At 47.8% G+C, this 18095-nt stretch overlaps 1 protein-coding gene across 18 annotated transcripts in view; it reads right to left on the reverse strand.

The window, feature by feature from the left end:
• TPM3 (tropomyosin 3) overlaps positions 1 to 18095 on the reverse strand; it is a gene marked incomplete at its 3' end in the record, with an annotated part of 76426 nt that overhangs the window by 19752 nt on the left and 38579 nt on the right. For 9 of the 18 annotated variants that reach the window (XR_014505775.1, XR_014505776.1, XR_014505779.1 and 6 more), the window contains 4 exons: positions 13675 to 13808; positions 12596 to 12713; positions 10433 to 10503; positions 5395 to 5470 (listed from right to left, as the gene is read on the reverse strand). Coding sequence is in view for 10 of the 18 variants with exons in the window: in XM_083416791.1 (XP_083272917.1) it covers positions 5395 to 5470; positions 10433 to 10503; positions 12596 to 12713; positions 13675 to 13808 (399 nt within the window). Of the gene's footprint in view, positions 1 to 2944; positions 3021 to 5394; positions 5471 to 10432; positions 10504 to 12595; positions 12714 to 13674; positions 13809 to 18095 lie in introns of all 18 variants that reach the window. The other 9 variants (XR_014505777.1, XR_014505778.1, XR_014505781.1 and 6 more) reach the window with 1 other exon arrangement.

Genomic DNA, 18095 nt, shown 5'->3' on the forward strand with positions numbered 1-18095 from the left:
CTTATGTTTCCCTCCCCTTATGGTCTTGAGCTATCGGCTACTTTTAAAATGAGGCTGCATTTTAACTTGCATTTTAATCTGTATTTTAAATCCACCCCCCATTATGTTTTAATCCTTGGGCACGTCCACCAAAGGTGAAAAAATGTGCCTTCAGTTTCTTTACACTTCCAACATTTATTATCGGGCAAATTATAGATTTTTGCTAGCTTGACTGGTGTCATGTACCATCTGTATATCATTTTCATAATATTCTCTCTTAAGGCATTACATGCCGTGAATTTCATACCAGTGGTCCATAACTGTTCCCACTCAGCCATCATTATGTTATGTCCAACATCTTGTGCCCATTTAATCATAGCAGATTTAACTGTTTCATCCTGAGTATTCCATTTCAACAGCAAGTTGATTTTTGGTGTTAGCCGCCCTGAGCCCGGCTCTGGCCAGGGAGGGCGGGGTATAAATAAAATGTATTATTATTATTATAATTATAATTATTATTACCACCACTACCAAGTAAGAAGAGTCTGCTGAACCAAGCCAATGTCCCATCCATTCCAGCTTCCTGTTCTCACAATGGCCCACCAGATCCCTGCAGAAAACTGGCAAGCAGGATCCGAGCACAAGAGCACTCCCCCCCCCCCCCGCTTCTAGCGACTGGCATTCAGAAGCATTGCTTCCTCCGACCGTGGAGACCAGAGCACGGCCACCGTGTCAAGTAGCCATTGATAAACCTCTCCTCCGTGGATCTGCTCCCAATTCTCTTTTAAAGCTATCTAGCTTGGTGGTCATCAGTGCCTCCTGTGGCAGACAGTTCCATAGTTTAACTAAGAGAGTCTTGTGGGGCCGATTCTATGTGATATGCTAAATGCCCAAGGGTGGCAGAGACATGCAAGGGGGCTTTGCAGTGCCCACTTCCCAACACTATTTTATTTTATTAAGATTTTATTCAAAGTGTTGGTGCTGACCTTTAAAGCCCTAAACGGCCTCGGTCCTATATACCTGAAGGAGCGTCTCCACCCCCATTGTTCTGCCCGGATGCTGAGGTCCAGCGCCGAGGGCCTTCTGGCGGTTCCCTCATTGCGAGAAGTGAGGTTACAGGGAACCAGGCAGAGGGCCTTCTCAGCAGTGGCACCCGCCCTGTGGAACGCCCTCCCATCAGATGTCAAGGAAATAGGGAGCTATCTTATCTTTAAAAGACATCTGAAGGCAGCCCTGTCTAGGGAAGTTTTTAATATTTAATGCTGTATTGTTTTTAACACTCGATTGGGAGCCGCCCAGAGTGGCTGCGGAAACTCGGCCAGATGGGCGGGGTATAAATAATAAAGTATTATTATTATTATTATTATTATTATTATTATTATTATTATTATTATTAATTGAATTTATATACACCGCCCTATACCCGGAGGTCTAAGGGCAGTTCACATAAAAAGATCACAGTATATAAAATAAAAATAAAAGCAATAGCTTAATAATACACCCCACAAAAGAGCCACATGCCTCGATTCCAGAACACAGGGAGCAGCCTTATAGCCAGAACTCTTGCCCCCACCAACCCAGTACCATCTCTACTCAACTGGCAGCAGCTCCCTAGGGTCACTGCCCCACCACCGTGACTTGATCCTTTAACTGGAGGAGCCGGGGATCGAACCCAAGACCCTTCTGCGAGCAACGCCTTCCACTGATCTGATTCTTCTTCCGCTGCTGGCGCTTCTCTGCCTCCTGGCCCACGAAGGAGTCGCTCTGCACAGACCGCCCTGGGCTCGGGCAGACGGGTTACTAGGACCAGGCTTTCTCAGGAGGAGGAGGAGCCCCAGAGACATTTTAATGGGGTGCCTGCTTGCCATTTGTTTCAGCAGCCAGCACACAACAGGAATATTGCCATTCACTGCGGCTTCCTGCTGCCGCTTGTGAGTGTTTCAGTTTTTGTTTTGTTTTTTCCAGGGCTTCAAGCCATTTTAATTTTCATAGAATCATAGAGTTGGAAGAGACCACAAGGGCCATCGAGTCCAACCCCCTGCCAAGCAGGAAACACCATCAGAGCACTCCTGACATATGGTTGTCAAGCCTCTGCTTAAAGACCTCCAAAGAAGGAGACTCCACCACACTCCTTGGCAGCAAATTCCACTGTCCAAAAAAGTAGTGTCTTTGTACAAAGTTATTTTTAAACACCACCATGAAAAAGTGACCATTGCAGGGACCTTATCCCTGCTGGAGGGACCTTGAGACACTTGACGCAGCTTTCTTTATCTAATATCCTTCCAGCAGGAGAGCTGATCATTGCTCGAGTCAGAAAAGGAGAGATTCTGCCCTGCTGCGTACCCCCCAGATCGCTGCCCAGTTTGAACCACCAGCTCTCCCTACGAAGTAAATACAGCGGTACCTCAGGTTACGTACGCTTCAAGTTACGTACGCTTCAGGTTACAAACTCCGCTAACCCAGAAATTGCGCTTCAGGTTAAGAACTTTGCTTCAGGATGAGAACAGAAATCGTGCTCCGGCAGCGCGAGGCCCCATTAGCTAAAGTGGTACCTCAGCTTAAGAACAGCTTCAGGTTAAGAACTGACCTCCGGAACGAATTAAGTACTTAACCCGAGGTACCACTGTATATTATGGTGTTACTAGTGAATTCAGGAGACTTTGAACTGTAAATGGCTTATCTTCAAAAGTAAGGAACTTCCATAAAGTGAGTGTTTTAAACTGGCCCCTGCTGGTTCAGGCCAATGGCTCATGTACAAGCCCAGATGGTCATCTGTCATGGATGCTTCAGGTGTGATTGCAGGGGGTTTGACTAGATGACCCTATGGGGTCCCACCTTTCAATTCTACGATTCTATACAGGGCCTCTTGACGTCTTCATTGTATACTTTCCAGGCTTCAACTGAGTAAACACGGAAGGATTATCAGGGGGTGGGTGGGAGGGGAAGACTATTCCTCCAGCCCTACCTTCTCAGCCTGAGCCTCAAGGGACTTGAGGTTGTTGGTGACATTCTTCAGCTCCTCTTCCAGCTCCGAACATTTGCTGCAGTGTGTTTGCCGAGGAGGGCGGGGAAGGGAGTAAGAGAGGAAGCCAGAGAGAGAGAGAGAGGAAATAATGGATGGGAAAGGGAGAAAAAGGAGGACAGGAGAGAAAGAGAAGAGAGTGAATCCATGGGTCGAAGAGACTTCAGGAGAGGGGCCTAACAAGGCCAACAATGGCTCCCCATCCACGGGAGACAAAAGGTTTTGAGGACCCAGGCACCGGCCAGACACAGCACCTTGCAGGCTCTGTAAATCGGGTCATGTAGGAATTCTGTGTGTGTGTGTATTATAGGCTTGAAGTCTGGCGACTGCACTTTGTGAACTGCTCTTGTGTTTTGTTTGCGACATCTGTGCCGGTTTCCACTTCAGATTTGGGCACGTTTTAATGTGTTGTCTCTGACCTATACAGTCATACCTCAGAGGTTCAAGACGCTTCAGGTTGCGCGTTTTCGGGTTACGGGTGCGCCGAAACCCGGAAGTACCAGAACGGGTTACTTCTGGGGCGCTCACACATGAGCGAGAACAGTAAAAGCAAAGAATTTACGATCCTTCTCCTGTAAGGGGATGGAGAAGAAACAATCTTGCAAATCTATAATAGCCAATTGATAGGAATGTGGGATCATATTTGGATTGGGCAGACCACACTGCAAAGGCCCCATGGGTTCAAGGATTTCATTAATTTTCCTTAAATCCTGCAGAAATCTCCATTTCCCACTCTTCTTTTTTATAACGAAGATGGGTGTATTATAGGGGCTAGCTGAAAATTCTATATGGTCTGCCAATAATTGTTCATTCACCAATTGCTTTAAAGCAAGCAGCTTTCCCCCGGTTATGGGCCATTGTTCCACCCACACAGGGGTGGTGGATGTCCAGTTAAGGGGAAGTGCAAGCTTACTCATTTAATTGAATGGTAGCGTCTAGTTGTTGCAATAGGTCTCTGCCCCACAGATTTAGGTGGATTTTCACCTAATGGTGCCTCCAGATCACGCATGCACAGGTACAGCGCTGCGGGTTGCGAACGTGCCTCCCGCACGGATCATGTTCGCAACCCGAGCGTCCACTGTAAAGCCTTTTTTTAAAAAACGGAGTAGCCAGTCATTGGGCCTACAATACCTATCGTCCATGAAGTCCAGAAGTCATTGACTGATGATTAGTTAATTATTCTACAACTGTGATATTCTATTGTTGTTATTTATTATTTGTGAGCTGCTTTGTGACTTGTGTGAGTGAAAATTGGCATAGAAACATAACAAATTATTGAATGGAATGAATCGGCACTACAACACCCATTGTCCACAACCCCCGGGGCCACCTAAGGCCCTCCTCCATGCTCTCACTCCCACCAGGAGGTCTGGAGGGAGGCAACAAGAGAACAGGGGCTTTTCGGTGGTGGCTCCCTGCTGGCGGAACGCTCTCCCCTGAGAGGCTCGACTGGCGCCATCAACTGAACAGCTTTGGGCACCTTCCAAAATGTTTGTTTTCTACCAGGCCTCTGGCTTTTAACTATCTGTGGCTTCCTTGGGCATGTGAGGTAAATCTTGCCTTTTAAAAAAACCCTACTATGAATATGTTTTAGATTTTCCTACAGATTTTTTTATGCTGGTTTTCATGTATGTGTTCATTCTAAGATACTTTGAGTTACTTTTTCTTTTTTAAGCAACTAATAAGTTCAGTAAAAGAATACGGTCCTACCTTGGGTTAAATATGCTTCAGGTTGAGTGTTTTCAGGTTACACTCCGCGGCGACCCAGAAGTAACGGAAGCGTTACTTTTGGGTTTCGCCGCTCGCGCAAGCGCAGACGCTCAAAATGACGTCACGTGTATGCACGGAAGCGGCAAAACGCGACCCGCGAATGCACAGTCGCATGTTACGTTCTACTCAGGATGCAAATGGGGCTCCGGAACGGATCCCATTCGCATCCAGAGGTACCACTGTATTACTAATAAGTTCAGTACATAAAACGTCAGGAGCATTAGCACAACGGGGATTTTTGCATACACACACACACACACAAGCACGACTACACAGCCCGCAAGCTGCAGCGAAAAGCTGCCTCGTAGGCTCTGGGTCCAGGGTGGAAACCTTGCCTGGAATCCATTAGGCCTCACTGCCATCCTGAAGGAAGCCGCTGTGCCACGGAGCAGGGCCCCAGCAGCCGCAACCTGCTCGGCAGGAAAAGTAAAATGAAACCACTTGAAGTCAGAGACAGAGAGAGAAAATACAGAGAGAGCAAGCAAAGCGTATTGAGGAAGCGAGGGGAGAAATGCGCTCAAAGGAACTTTCTTCTTTTCTTTTCAGGGGGAAAGAAATGGGGAGCAGCACGGGCGTTCGATGGAGCCGGAGGTTGGGAGGGGGCGGGCAGGAAGGGTTAGTACCTTTTCTTCAGCCTGAGCAAGGAACTTCAAGTTTTGGTCCATCAACCGGATCTGCTCATCCAAGTCCCGGCAACGGCTGTTTAGAAAGGCGTCGGCAGGCACAAGTTCGGACGGGGTGTTGGGTTGGGTTGGGGGCAAAAGGAGCAGCAACGGAAAGGACACACACACACAAAGCAGAGCCATAAAAAAGGGGGGGGGGAGAAGAAAAAAAAAAGTCTGTCACAACATGCAGGCTTGGCGGGGTAAGGAAAGAGGTTTTACAAAGGGGGAGAGAGAGATGGCACAATTCTACAGGCCTCATGCCAGGCAGGGAATATTTCCTGAGAAGACCTGTTAGACCAGGCCCAGAAGTGTGATGGTGAAGTGAGGTTATAAAGCGGTAGCCTGGCCACCTCCGCAGACAGCCCTCCGAGTGTCGGTTGAGGTCCCTGCGCATAGCTGTCAACTTTCAGATTTGAAAATAAGGGATCAGCAGCCTCGAAAATAAGGGATCAGCGGCCTCACCTGTCCCGGGGACAGTCTACGGGATATCTAACAACCCGGGATAGAAACGGGAAGCAGCGGGAAACGGCGCTGGAATATGGGAATTTCCCACAAAAAAGGGGAAGGTTGACAGCTATGCTCCTGCGCAAGGAGTGGTTCTGTGTGAGGGGACTGCGAACAAGACAGCTGCCAGCTGCTGAAAGGGAGGAGGGCAACTGGCTCAAACACAGCCAGATGGGTGGGTATAAGTATTTAATAATAATAAGGCAGGCCCCATAGAAGGGCCCCAAATGGCCCTCTCTTCCCTTCCAATGACAGGAACTGTGCATGCCAAGGGGGTCTGCGAGAGCGCAGGCCGGTTCTTACCAGGCCACAACAGGGGCGAAAACAACTTAAATATCAAAACCTATTGCCCTTAAGGCTGCAGAGAAACTCAGGTGTAAGAGGGGAAAATGATGACGTGTGAGGTTTCACAAGAGCACCCAAAATAATATTCCGTTGTGTTCCAGACAAGGCTGTATGGAGCCTGCATAGCTGGCAAAATGCAAACATTTTGCACAAGAAAAAAAAACACACACTGAGGAGATTTCACCCCTCCCATATCCAAGAATCTCCTGAGGAGTCTGCTGATTCTGCAGAGAGGAGGAGGCGTGTTCTGCTCTCTACTTATTCTGCTCCAGCACCACATCAAAGAGTCGGTCAGTGAGTGAGTGAGTCAGTGTGTCTGGAGAGAGAGACTGAGTGTTAGAGATCGTGTGTATAGATAAGGTTGCTGCTAAGAGCAGCTGCAGGCACTCAGTGCGGTTCAGCATTCTTTATGCTTAGACCTATTTAGCTCTGTATATAGTTGTATAATAGTTGTAGTTATAGAATAAAGAGAATATTCTACAGAGCTGCTCTCCGAGTTGTTTATATACTCTGCTAGACTCTGCTGTACTCTGCTGTGCGACACCTGTCTACTTGTGGAAGTGAATCCGGTGCTCACAACTCTAAGCTGTGAGTCCACAGCACTTTGACCTGTTCCCTATCAGAAGGTGGTCTCTGGAAGTGCTACCCAGCTCGCCTAGCCCAGTCGGGGCTGAAGTGGATGAGTCCAGTTAGTGGCACTGGCTCAAGGGTGATGCTGACACACACTACCTTGGTGTGGGTTTTTTTTGGGGGGGGGGGTTGCATGTGGTTTCAAATTCAGATAGTTTTGCATTTTGCAGTTTTAGGTGGTTGGTTTTGTTTTTTTAAGGTGGGATACACACAGTCCCAACTGAGAGGGGATTATTTCCAGCCAGGAATTGCACCGGAGTTAATGAAAAGCTCACAATGTAGAGCAGGGGTTTTTTTGCAGGGGGCGGGGATAGAATTGTAGTCCTCCGGGTGTTGCTGGACTACAACTCCCATCAGCACCCAGCCAGCATGGCCCAATGGCTTGGGATGATGGAAGGCGGAGGAGGCCACTAACATCTGGGCCACAGGGCCCCCCACCTTGATGCAGAAGCCCATTTTAGCTCCGTGGGGAGGCTGTTTCCATGCGTCTCCAGCCCATCTGCTTCTCATGCGCCACAGCTGGAGAAGGGCGATGGCGATGGGCTCAACCATAAAGATGAGGACAACCTCCCCACCCTTGCTACCAGGAACCACATGGGGAAGCTGTGTAAGATCTTCTGCATAACTGTAGTCGGTGAAGGAGAGAAAGGCAGGCTGGCTGGCCCACAGCAACGAAGATGTGAGAACCACAGTGAGAGGGTGGGCCGGGGGGTGGCGGTGAGGAAAAGGAGGAGAGGGCTGGTGTGCAGGCCCCGTGCAAGAGATCTACACACAGCAAGAACAAGCGTGCAACACTTAGTGAGTGTAGCCCTGAGTGCACGTCTATATGGCAAAACTAGCGTCAGTTCGGCCCAATAAAAGGATGCTGGGAATTCTGGTTCAGCAAAAGGTGCCAGGAATTGGGAGAGGATTCTGGGAGCTGTAGTTTTGTTAAGGGTTCTGAGAGCTGTTAAGAGACACCCCTCCCCAATTCCCAGAGAGGTTTAGCGTTCAATCCCTCTTCTTCCCAGGGAATTCTGGGAATTGCGAGGGGCAACGACGCTCGGCACCCTTAACCAACTAGAGTTCCCAGAATCCTTTGAGGGAAGTCAGGGCTGCTTCAAGAGCTTTAAATGCGCGGTGCAAATGGGGACGTAGAAACACACAGCTTTCCGTGAGAAGAAACAACGGAAACTAGTCGCAGATACCATCTTACGGCATTAGATGTGCACCCAGTGTGTTTATATTTTAGAGGGGGAAACCTACTGGCGGGAACTTCACCTCACAGAAAGGCAGAGCACAAGTTCTGAAGTAAATGGTTTACAGTTACCACAACAACATTCACTCCGAAGCTAACTTGTGAAGTGGGATCTCAGATTCCCAATTAATATTTTTTAAGGGACTGTGGGACAAAGGAAAACAACATATGGTATTAATAGAGCTTGCAGGGAACATATTTCAGTCGTCTTGCAAAAACGACAGGCCTGTCCTTATCAGGCAGTTGCGGAAGATTCGCTCATTTTTGGCAAGGGGCAAAACTCTTGTTGGAGGCAGGGAGTATCACAATGTGTGTTTTCCCCCCAAAATGTGGCCTTGCCAGGACCTAGAAGCATGCTTGGCATTTTTTGCAGACTGTCTCGTTTCCTCCTCTTAGCCCCCCCGCCACTCCATCCATCACATCAGCACCCCAGATGTGAAGCAGATGAGATGGAGCCCCAGACACACATCTGGAAGACTGCAACAGGGTGGCCCAGCCATGTTCGAATACAATGAATGAACCCCAAATGATCTTAAACAAGTGGACCAGGGGGTGGGCTCATCACAAGTCTTGTCTGTTTCAGAGATATGTGCGGTGGGGGGGAAAGGAACAAGGCCTGTTATTGTGACCCGACACTGGAATGTCCTACTGCGGGAGATCTGTCTGGCGTTCTGTATTTGCCGCAGGATTTTTGGTGCTTCTGTGCTAACCTTGGGTATGGCGCCCGACATGACTGACACCAAGCTGCTTTTAAATTATTGTTATTTCCTTTCTTTAATCTCACTGTGAGCCAGAGTGTGTATCTCACACCAATATGATGAAATCACCTTTGTTCCACTTTTTCCTAACACGGGCCACAATCGCGCTACACACTGAAAGTGCTACAATACCACTTTGAACACTCAGGGCTTCTCCCAAAGGATTCTGGGAGCTGTCATTTGCTAAGGTATACCTGAAGGAGCATCTCTACCCCCATTGTCCTACCCGGACACTGAGATCCAGCGCCGACAGCCTTCTGGCGGTTCCCTCACTGCGAGAAGCCAAGTTACTGGGAACTAGGCAGAGGGCCTTCTCGGTAGTGGCGACCACCCTGTGGAATGCCCTCCCATCAGATGTCAAAGAGAAAAACAACTAACTGATGTTTAGAAGACATCTGAAGGCAGCCCTGTTTAGGGAAGTTGTTTAATGACTGGTGTTTTAATGTATTTTTAATCTCTGTTGTAGCTCGGGGCAGGGGAGAACTCTCCTAACAACCCTTCATACACTTATCATACGATAGTTCCCAGGGTTTTGCAGAGGAAAGCCATGACTGCTAAGGGTCCTGGGAGTTGTTAGGAGAATAACCCCCCTCCCCATTCCCCTCATAGAGCTACAATTTCCAGAGTGGTTTAACAATCAATCCCTCTTCTCAGGGAACTCTGGGAACTGTAAAGGTAAAGGGAACCCTGACCATTAGGTCCAGTCGTGGCTGACTCTGGGGTTGCGGCGCTCATCTCGCTTTATTGGCCGAGGGAGCCGGCGTACAGCTTCCGGGTCATGTGGCCAGCATGACTAAGCCGCCTCTGGCGAACCAGAGCAACACACGGAAACGCCGTTTACCTTCCCGCCGGAGTGGTACCTATTTATCTACTTGCACTGGTGTGCTTTCAGACTGCTAAGTTGGCAGGAGCAGGGACCGAGCAACGGGAGCTCACCCCGTCGCGGGGATTCGAACCGCCGACCTTCTGACTGGCAAGTCCTAAGCTCTGTGGTTTAACCCACAGCGCCACCCGCGTCCCATCTGGGAACTGTAGCTCTCCACAAAGAATACAGAGGTCTCCTAACAACTCGGCTCCTGGAATTCTTTTGGAGGAAGCCATGACTGCTCAAAGAGGTATGGGACTGCTTTCAATGTATGGTGTGAATGTGGCCGCAATGAAGGCCTAACTCCGTCAACCTAAGTACCGCCCTGCAGAGGGACTAACAGATGCTCACCTCTCTACACAGGAAAGAATCTACAGGTGTGTTTTTTTAAAAGCCACTGGTCTGTATACCATATTCCCCTGCCAAAAAACCCAGTTAAGATTTCCCACTAAAAAGAGAGCGAGAATGGGAAAGTGGAGAGCCACAATTCCTTCTAGCCAGCAGCGGCTGCCTCTAACCTTCGCCCCACACTCTGGGTCTTGCCTAACAGGGAGTTTTAAGGTGAGCTCGCTCGTGTTAAAAGCTTCCATGCAGCAGGGTGCCTCATGCAAAGAGAGAAAGAGAGAGAGAGAGAGAGAAGAAGAAGAAAACACTCACGACTCTGCCAGCTCAGCTCTCTCCTCTGTACGCTCCAGATCACCTTCGATGATGACCAATTTCCGGGCAACCTGGGAGGAAAAGGAGGAAGAAGAAATTATTGTCAATTGGATTTGCTACCTGCCCTTCGCCATGAATTGGTGGATTTCCTCTCCCCAAAGAGGTGCGCCTGGCACCTTCACTGCACAGCTTATCATCGTACACTGAAGTTATGCCTCTGTAAATTGGCCTCTGGGCTCACTCTAGCTGTTTTATACAGTTTTTAATGCTGTATTTCATATTACTGCAACCTGCCCTGGGACCTTCTGATGGAGGGCAGCTGACGAACCTAATAGCGTTAACCGTGATCCCAGGGCAGGTTTCCAACCATTTAAAAGCACAAGATTAAAATCATTTATATGTCTCAGGACACCAATACCTCAATGGCCGCCTCTTCCCATATAAACCGACCCACACCCTGCGATTGTTCTTTTGTGCCAGGCCTTTGGTTCTGAATCATCGGTGGCCCATTGAGTGAGTGAGATGTCTTAAACATGCCTTTTAAAAAGCAGGGTTCTCTCTCTCTCATATATATATACAGTGGTGCCCCGCAAGACGAATGCCTCGCAAGACGGAAAACCCGCTAGACGAAAGGGTTTTCCGTTTTGGGCTTTGGAGGTGCTTCGCAGGACGAATTTCCTATGGGCTTGCTTCGCAAGACGAAAATGTCTTGCGAGTTCCTGCGTTTTTTTTCGCTCCCCACCCCCTTTTTCTAAGGCACTAAGCTGCTAATAGCCTTTTAGCAGCTAATCCGCTAATCCCTTAAGCCTTTAATAGCCGCTAATAGCCGCTAAACCGCTAATAGCGCTAATCCGCTAATGGGCTTGCTTCGCAAGACGAAAAAACTGCTAGACGAAGAGACTCGCGGAATGGGTTCTTTTCGTCTTGCGAGGCACCACTGTGTGTGTGTGTGTGTGTGTATACACACACACACATATATATATACACACATATATATATCAAGAAATCACTCAAGATATCCCTCAAGTAATTAAGGAACAAAAGAAGAAAAGGCACACTAGCCTGGGAACCTCCTCTCTGCCCAGAACATTGGAGGCTATACACCACACCTCCTCAACAGTATGTATAGGAACTCAAACACTGAGATCCTGCTCTGTTCCAGTAACAAGAAGCCGAAAGCACCAGCCTGAAGATGACGAGTGAGACCTCGTCGAAACGTCGCCTAGACACCCCAACTTTTACACGGGAAGACACCCGAGGACACCAAAACCTGCATTCCTGTACCCGTGAAAATCTACGAAAGCACATATATATATATATATATATATATATACACACACACACACACACATATATATATTTCTTTTATGCCATTTTTACTGGATGTGTCTGTTTATATAGTGTTTTTTATATAGTGTTAGTTACTTCAAGTTACCTTGCTTAAAAAAAGAAGAAGCAAGCAATGAATTTAATAAATAATAGCAGTAATTTGAAATCAATAAAAAGAAGGTGGGGAACCCTCCAACCTGGTCAGACCACCAGGCTTCCACATTCGGCCCACAAAGCAGTTTCCCCCCAAAACCACCTGCCCCACACATGACATCATACAGGTAACTCCTCAATTTAGGTGGGAGTTATGTTTCGAAGCACTGCATGTTTAAGTGAAACTGAGTATACAGTGGGACCTCTGGTTACAAACTTAATTCGTTCTGGAGGTCCGTTCTTAACCTGAAACCATTCTTAACCTGAGGTACCACTTTAGCTAATGGGGTCTCCTGCTGCAGCTGACGCACAATTTGTTCTCATCCTGAGGTAAAGTTATTAAACCGATGTACTACTTCGGGGTTAGCGGAGTCTGTAACCCGAAGTGTTTGTAACCCAAGGTACCACTGTATTTAAAACACCATTGAAAACGCCTGCGCGCATACTGCACGCACGTAAATAAAATAATAATTTATTTATACCCCGCCCATCTAGCTGGGCTTCCCCAGCCACTCTGGGCGGCTTCCAATAAAATATTAAAATGGCAGGGTTGCCTGCATATGAAATCAAATGTGGATCAGGGAGTGGCGCAGCCGCAGAAAGCAGGACTGAACTCCCTGTGTGTCACGAGGGAGGAATTTAACCCTGCTTGGTCAAGGCGCATCCGCTGCGGCTTCTCACCTCCTCGTACTTCCTGTCGGCCTCCTCAGCGATGTGCTTGGCCTCCTTCAGCTGGATCTCCTGCAGCTCCATCTTCTCTTCATCTTTCAGGGCTCTGTTCTCAATTACCTTCATGCCTCTGAGGGAGAACGGGGGGGAGAAGGGACCGTCAGCCTCCAAGACGCGACATTCCTCTGCTCTCCCAGTCCACAGAAAGGGCTTGGGGACACATGTGGCCTCTCCAAAACAAGAACATCTTTGGCACACAGAAGGATAGCAACGCCAGAGAAAGGCCTAACCTTCTGCCTGGTTACACACACCAGGGGGTGTGATTCAGTTACCGTATTTTTCGCTCCATAAGGTGCACCGGACCATAAGGCGCACCTAGTTTTTAGAGGGGGAAATCAAGAAAAAAAATCTTACGGCTACAGCTCACTGTCTTGGCTTCCCCTTTAGCCACGTGCAACCTCTTCAGCCGGGAGAGGCTGCACGCAGCTATGGCAAAACCAGAGACAGCTAGCGGGATCGATCCCGCTCACTGTCTTAGCTTCCTCTTTACCCGCGCGCGGCTATGGCAATACCCCCACCTCCCGCAAAAGCCCACAGGAGCCATGCACCCTTTAAGGAGCGTGCGGCTCCTGCCGGCTTTTCTACGAGGAGGAAGAAGGGACTGACTGGCCGCGTCAGTCCCTTCTCCCTCCTGGGGAAAAGCCCTCAAGAGCCGCGCGGAGCTTGTGTGCGGCTCTTGGGGGCTTTTCCTGCCTGCCTCCCCCCTGCATTCGCTCCATAAGACGCACACACATTTCCCCTTACTTTTTAGGAGGGGAAAAGTGCATCTTATGGAGCGAAAAATACGGTATATGACACCCACCCACCCACACAGAGTTTATACATAGCTTTGCTCAGTGCGAACAAGCTCTAAGGCATGCACCCCCAAACTCAGCCCTCAAGATGTTTTGGGACTACAATTCCCATCATCCCTGACCACTGGTCCTGTTAGCTAGGGATGATGGGAGTTGTAGTCCCAAAACGTCTGGAGGGCTGAGTTTGGCAATGCCTGCTCTAAGGAGCCCCTTCCTCCTGCAAATGCGCCCACCTACCTTTCACTCTCATCAGCAGCTTTCTCAGCTTCCTCCAACTTCTGCAAGGCTGTCGCAAGGCGCTCCTGGGCCCGGTCCAGCTCCTCTTCCACTAGCTGAATGCGGCGGTTCAAGGATGCTACTTCTGCCTCGGCCTGGAGAGGAAGGGGGAAAACACCAATGTGGGCATTGGAATATATCGGAATATATATTTAAGCAAACACAAGTTTCTAGCCCTTAAGAATGCTGTGCCGGCTGGAACCTCATTCAAACCATCTCTGGCTTTCTTAAGATGCAGTGTTTAGCGATAGGGCTTAAGACAAGGGTTGGGAGAACCAATTTCAGCCTGAAGGCAATCTTCCAATAGCGGCGGGCAGGGCCATGTGCGAAAGTGGGCGTGGTAGGGATGGAGGCACCTACCTTTTGCACTGCTATAGTCAGAACTGTCTACATCCAACCAGCAACATCTCTCCAGGCAGAGACATCTCCCCACCCCCATTTCACTTGCAATCTTTTTTTTTAAATATAATTTTTAACGGAACTTAACAAAATAACACACACCAAAAATATAAAAGAGGAAAAAAGGATCTCTAGAAGTGAACATAGTAGTGATCACAGCAGGACAAATTTCCATACCAAAACCGAGTACAACAGATTGATATTACAGGCTTCCAAGTAGCAGAAATAGGCTTACGTGTTTCTGTAAAGGTAAAGGGACCCCTGACCATTAGGTCCAGTCGTGGCCGACTCTGGGGTTGCGGCGCTCATCTCGCTTTATTGGCCGAGGGAGCCGGCGTACAGCTTCCGGGTCATGCGGCCAGCATGACTAAGCCGCTTCTGGCGAACCAGAGCAGCGCACGGAAATGCCGTTTATCTTCCCGCTGGAGCGGTACCTATTTATCTACTTGCACTTTGATGTGCTTTCGAGCTGCTAGGTTGGCAGGAGCAGGGACCGAGCAACGGGAGCTCACCCCGTCGCGGGGATTCGAACCGCCGACCTTCTGATTGGCAAGTCCTAGGCTCTGTGGTTTAACCCACAGCGCCACCCGCGTCCCTACGTGTTCCTGTACCACATTATAAAAAAGACTCCCCTTTCTCCATGAGTAGATTCTCTTGCTGTCTACCCTCTCCAGTTCTAACCAAATGTGTGCGAGCTTAAAATTTGCATTTTATGACCCAGGTCTTAGTTACCCATTCTCTCATGCATAGTGTTCTAATCCCCCCCCCCCAACACACACAGACAGATAGGGATGTGGTGTTATTAATTCCCTGTCCTCTGGTAGTACAGCTTCTTTAACATATCCAGAAAGTAAAGAGGCCCTGTAGGCAATAATAATAATAATAATAATAATAATAATAATAATAATAATAATAAATTTTATTTATATCCCGCCCTCCCCAGCCGAAGCCGGGCTCAGGGCGGCTAACAACAATAAAACAGTACAAATGTACAGCACAAACAACACTCTAAAATCATTCATTATAAAATTAATTAATTCAAGCCACTGGCAACCATTGGGCCAGAGCTCCAAGAAGATTGCCGAGGGAGGGAGTCAGGCTGTGCCCTGGCCAAAGGCCTGGTGGAACTGTTCTGTCTTGCAGGCAAAGTTTACCCTGTTACTAATGTAATTTCCCTTGCTGCATCTTCCCAAAATTTTCTGATTTTTAGGATGCGGCCAGAATATATGGCATATTGCAACCTGTGGTTTTTTTTAATGACAGGTGTGGGGAACTGCTGGCCACCCAGATGCTGCTGGACTACAACTCCCATTGTCCTTGTCCAAAAATCCAGTAGGCTCTTATTTTTGCTGTGAAACGGCTTGCTATTGCTTAAGGTTATCACTGCTCTTGCGGACTGAGAGGCTCAGCGCCGCTGACAGTCCCAAGACAGGCAAGCTTTCCAGCAGGAAGTGACTTGCAGCAGAACTTTTCCATAATAGGATATTTTCTGCTGCTGCTTAAAAAGCAAAGACAGAACCGTTACCTATTTTTATTAAATCAACAATGAAGCCAGCCCAAGTGGCCATTCCACAAAGTTGTCGCTTATAACGTTTTTTTAAAAACATGTTTTTATTTTCCAAACCAAACTGCATTACAAAAATAATACTGATTAGGGTATGCATTTAAGCATAAACATAGATTTCTCCCCCCAAAAAGAGTATTTCAGGATTCAGATTACATTTCTTTTAAAACACAAGACATTCCACAAGTAGGATTACTGGTAATAATCTCCTATTTAACAAGACACTGGATCTACTATAATATCTAACATTAGTTTTTCCTGTACATTTTTTTCTATAACCCATGGGTAGGCAAACTAAGGCCCGGGGGCCAGATCTGGCCCAATCGCCTTCTAAATCCGGCCCGCGGGAGGTCCAGGAATCAGTGTGTTTTTACATGAGTAGCATGTGTGCTTTTATTTAAAATGCATCTCTGGGTTATTTGTGGGGCACAGGAATTCGTTCATAATTTTTTCTTCAAAATATAGTCCAGCCCCCGACAAGGTCTGAGGGACAGTGGACCGGCCCCCTGCTGAAAAAGTTTGCTGACCACTGCAGTATAACCTATAATTAAAACAAATGACTCCACTAATTCGATCCAAATTTCATTTTTCTCAATTCATCTAATCCTTCTTCAGTTCACCTAACACTTCAAGTTGCAGTTAGCTTTCTTTAGTGACTGACGCAAGGAAGCATTAACATGTACGAAATACACAGTAAGATATAGTTTTCCTCAAGGATCACAGGCAGACTCAGACCAGCGACAAAATTCTGAGTAAGCGTTATAAAATAACCCACATTTCCTGCCTTGGTATAATACCTCGCCAAATTCAATCACTTACTACTCAGCCAAAACAAATAAAAGGAAGGATGCAAATGCAGGTATTTGTATTCACGCCTATATCCCCACCTATGACTCATCAAGCTGCGACCTGGGAGACCACAGTTCAGCAGCAAAGCTCACTGGGTGCGAACCTGGAAGCCAGTCAATGCCTTTGCAGCCTAGCCTACCTCACAGGGTTGTTGTGGGATTACATGAGGGGGGGGAGAAGAGTGCACGCCACCTTGAGCTTCCTTGGAGAGAAAAAGGTGGGATAAAAATGCAATAAGGGAGCCAGTGTGGTATAGTGGTTAAGAGCGGTGGACTCGTAATCTGGTGAACCGGGTTCGCTTCCCTGCTCCTCCACCTGCAGCTGCTGGGTGACTTTGGGCCAGTCCCACTTCTCTGAAGTCTCTCAGCCCCACTCACCTCACAGAGTGTTTGTTGTGGGGGAGGAAGGGAAAGGAGAATGGTAGCCGCCTTGAGACTCCTTCGGGTAGTGATAAAGCGGGATATCAAATCCAAATAGACAGGACACCCCCAGAAAAAAGTTTACTGCTGCCTCTCCATGCCCCCCATTAAAAAAAAAAAGACATGTACAGAAGGGTGTTTTTATTTAATGAAATCTGTATACCGCCTGGCTGTGAAACGAACCTCTAAGTACTTCACAAAAAACCCAAAGCAAACGTTTAAATTGCTATTCAGCTGCCATGCCTTCTTACCGAAGAGCAGACCTGTTGAATTTAATGGATGAAGCCGTCTAAAAGTCTTGTTAATTTACATGGGTGTACTCTTGAGTACAACTTAGTACTTTAAACCTAAGCCCATAATTTCCTGTGAATGAATGCAATGTTTAAACCACACTTTCAGGTTCCCGCCTCTCCCCCAAAACGCCATGCTTCAATCAAATTGCTTTTAGCTCCTGGAAAAAGCAAGTCAACGTGATGCACAGATGTCAACCCAATTTAGAGAGAGGGTTTCCATGGAGGAAAAAATCTCTGTTGAGAGGTCGTTTTCAAGCAGGGAGATGTGGCTAGGGCAAGGCAACGCTGAGTCCATTTCTGCCTGCCAAGTAGCAGTTAAGAAAGCCACAGCCTTTCTCCATGAAAGATGCAGCAACCGCAAAACTGCATCAATTCTGGGCTGCATCAATAGGAGTATAGCATCTAGATCAAGGGAAGTAATAGTGCCACTGTATTCTGCTCTGGTCAGACCTCACCTGGAGTACTGTGTCCAGTTCTGGGCACCACAATTCAAGAAGGACACTGACAAACTGGAACGTGTCCAGAGGAGGGCAACCAAAATGGTCAAAGGCCTGGAAACGATGCCTTATGAGGAACGGCTAAGGGAGCTGGGCATGTTTAGCCTGGAGAAGAGGAGGTTAAGGGGTGATATGATAGCCATGTTCAAATATATAAAAGGATGTCACACAGAGGAGGGAGAAAGGTTGTTTTCTGCTGCTCCAGAGAAGCGGACACGGAGCAATGGATCCAAACCACAAGAAAGAAGATTCCACCTAAACATTAGGAAGAACTTCCTGACAGTAAGAGCTGTTTGACAGTGGAATTTGCTGCCAAGGAGTGTGGTGGAGTCTCCTTCTTTGGAGGTCTTTAAGCAGAGGC

Source organism: Podarcis tiliguerta, assembly GCF_965153285.1.
Source record: "Podarcis tiliguerta genome assembly, chromosome: 16".
Classification (NCBI taxonomy): Eukaryota; Metazoa; Chordata; class Lepidosauria; order Squamata; family Lacertidae; genus Podarcis; species Podarcis tiliguerta.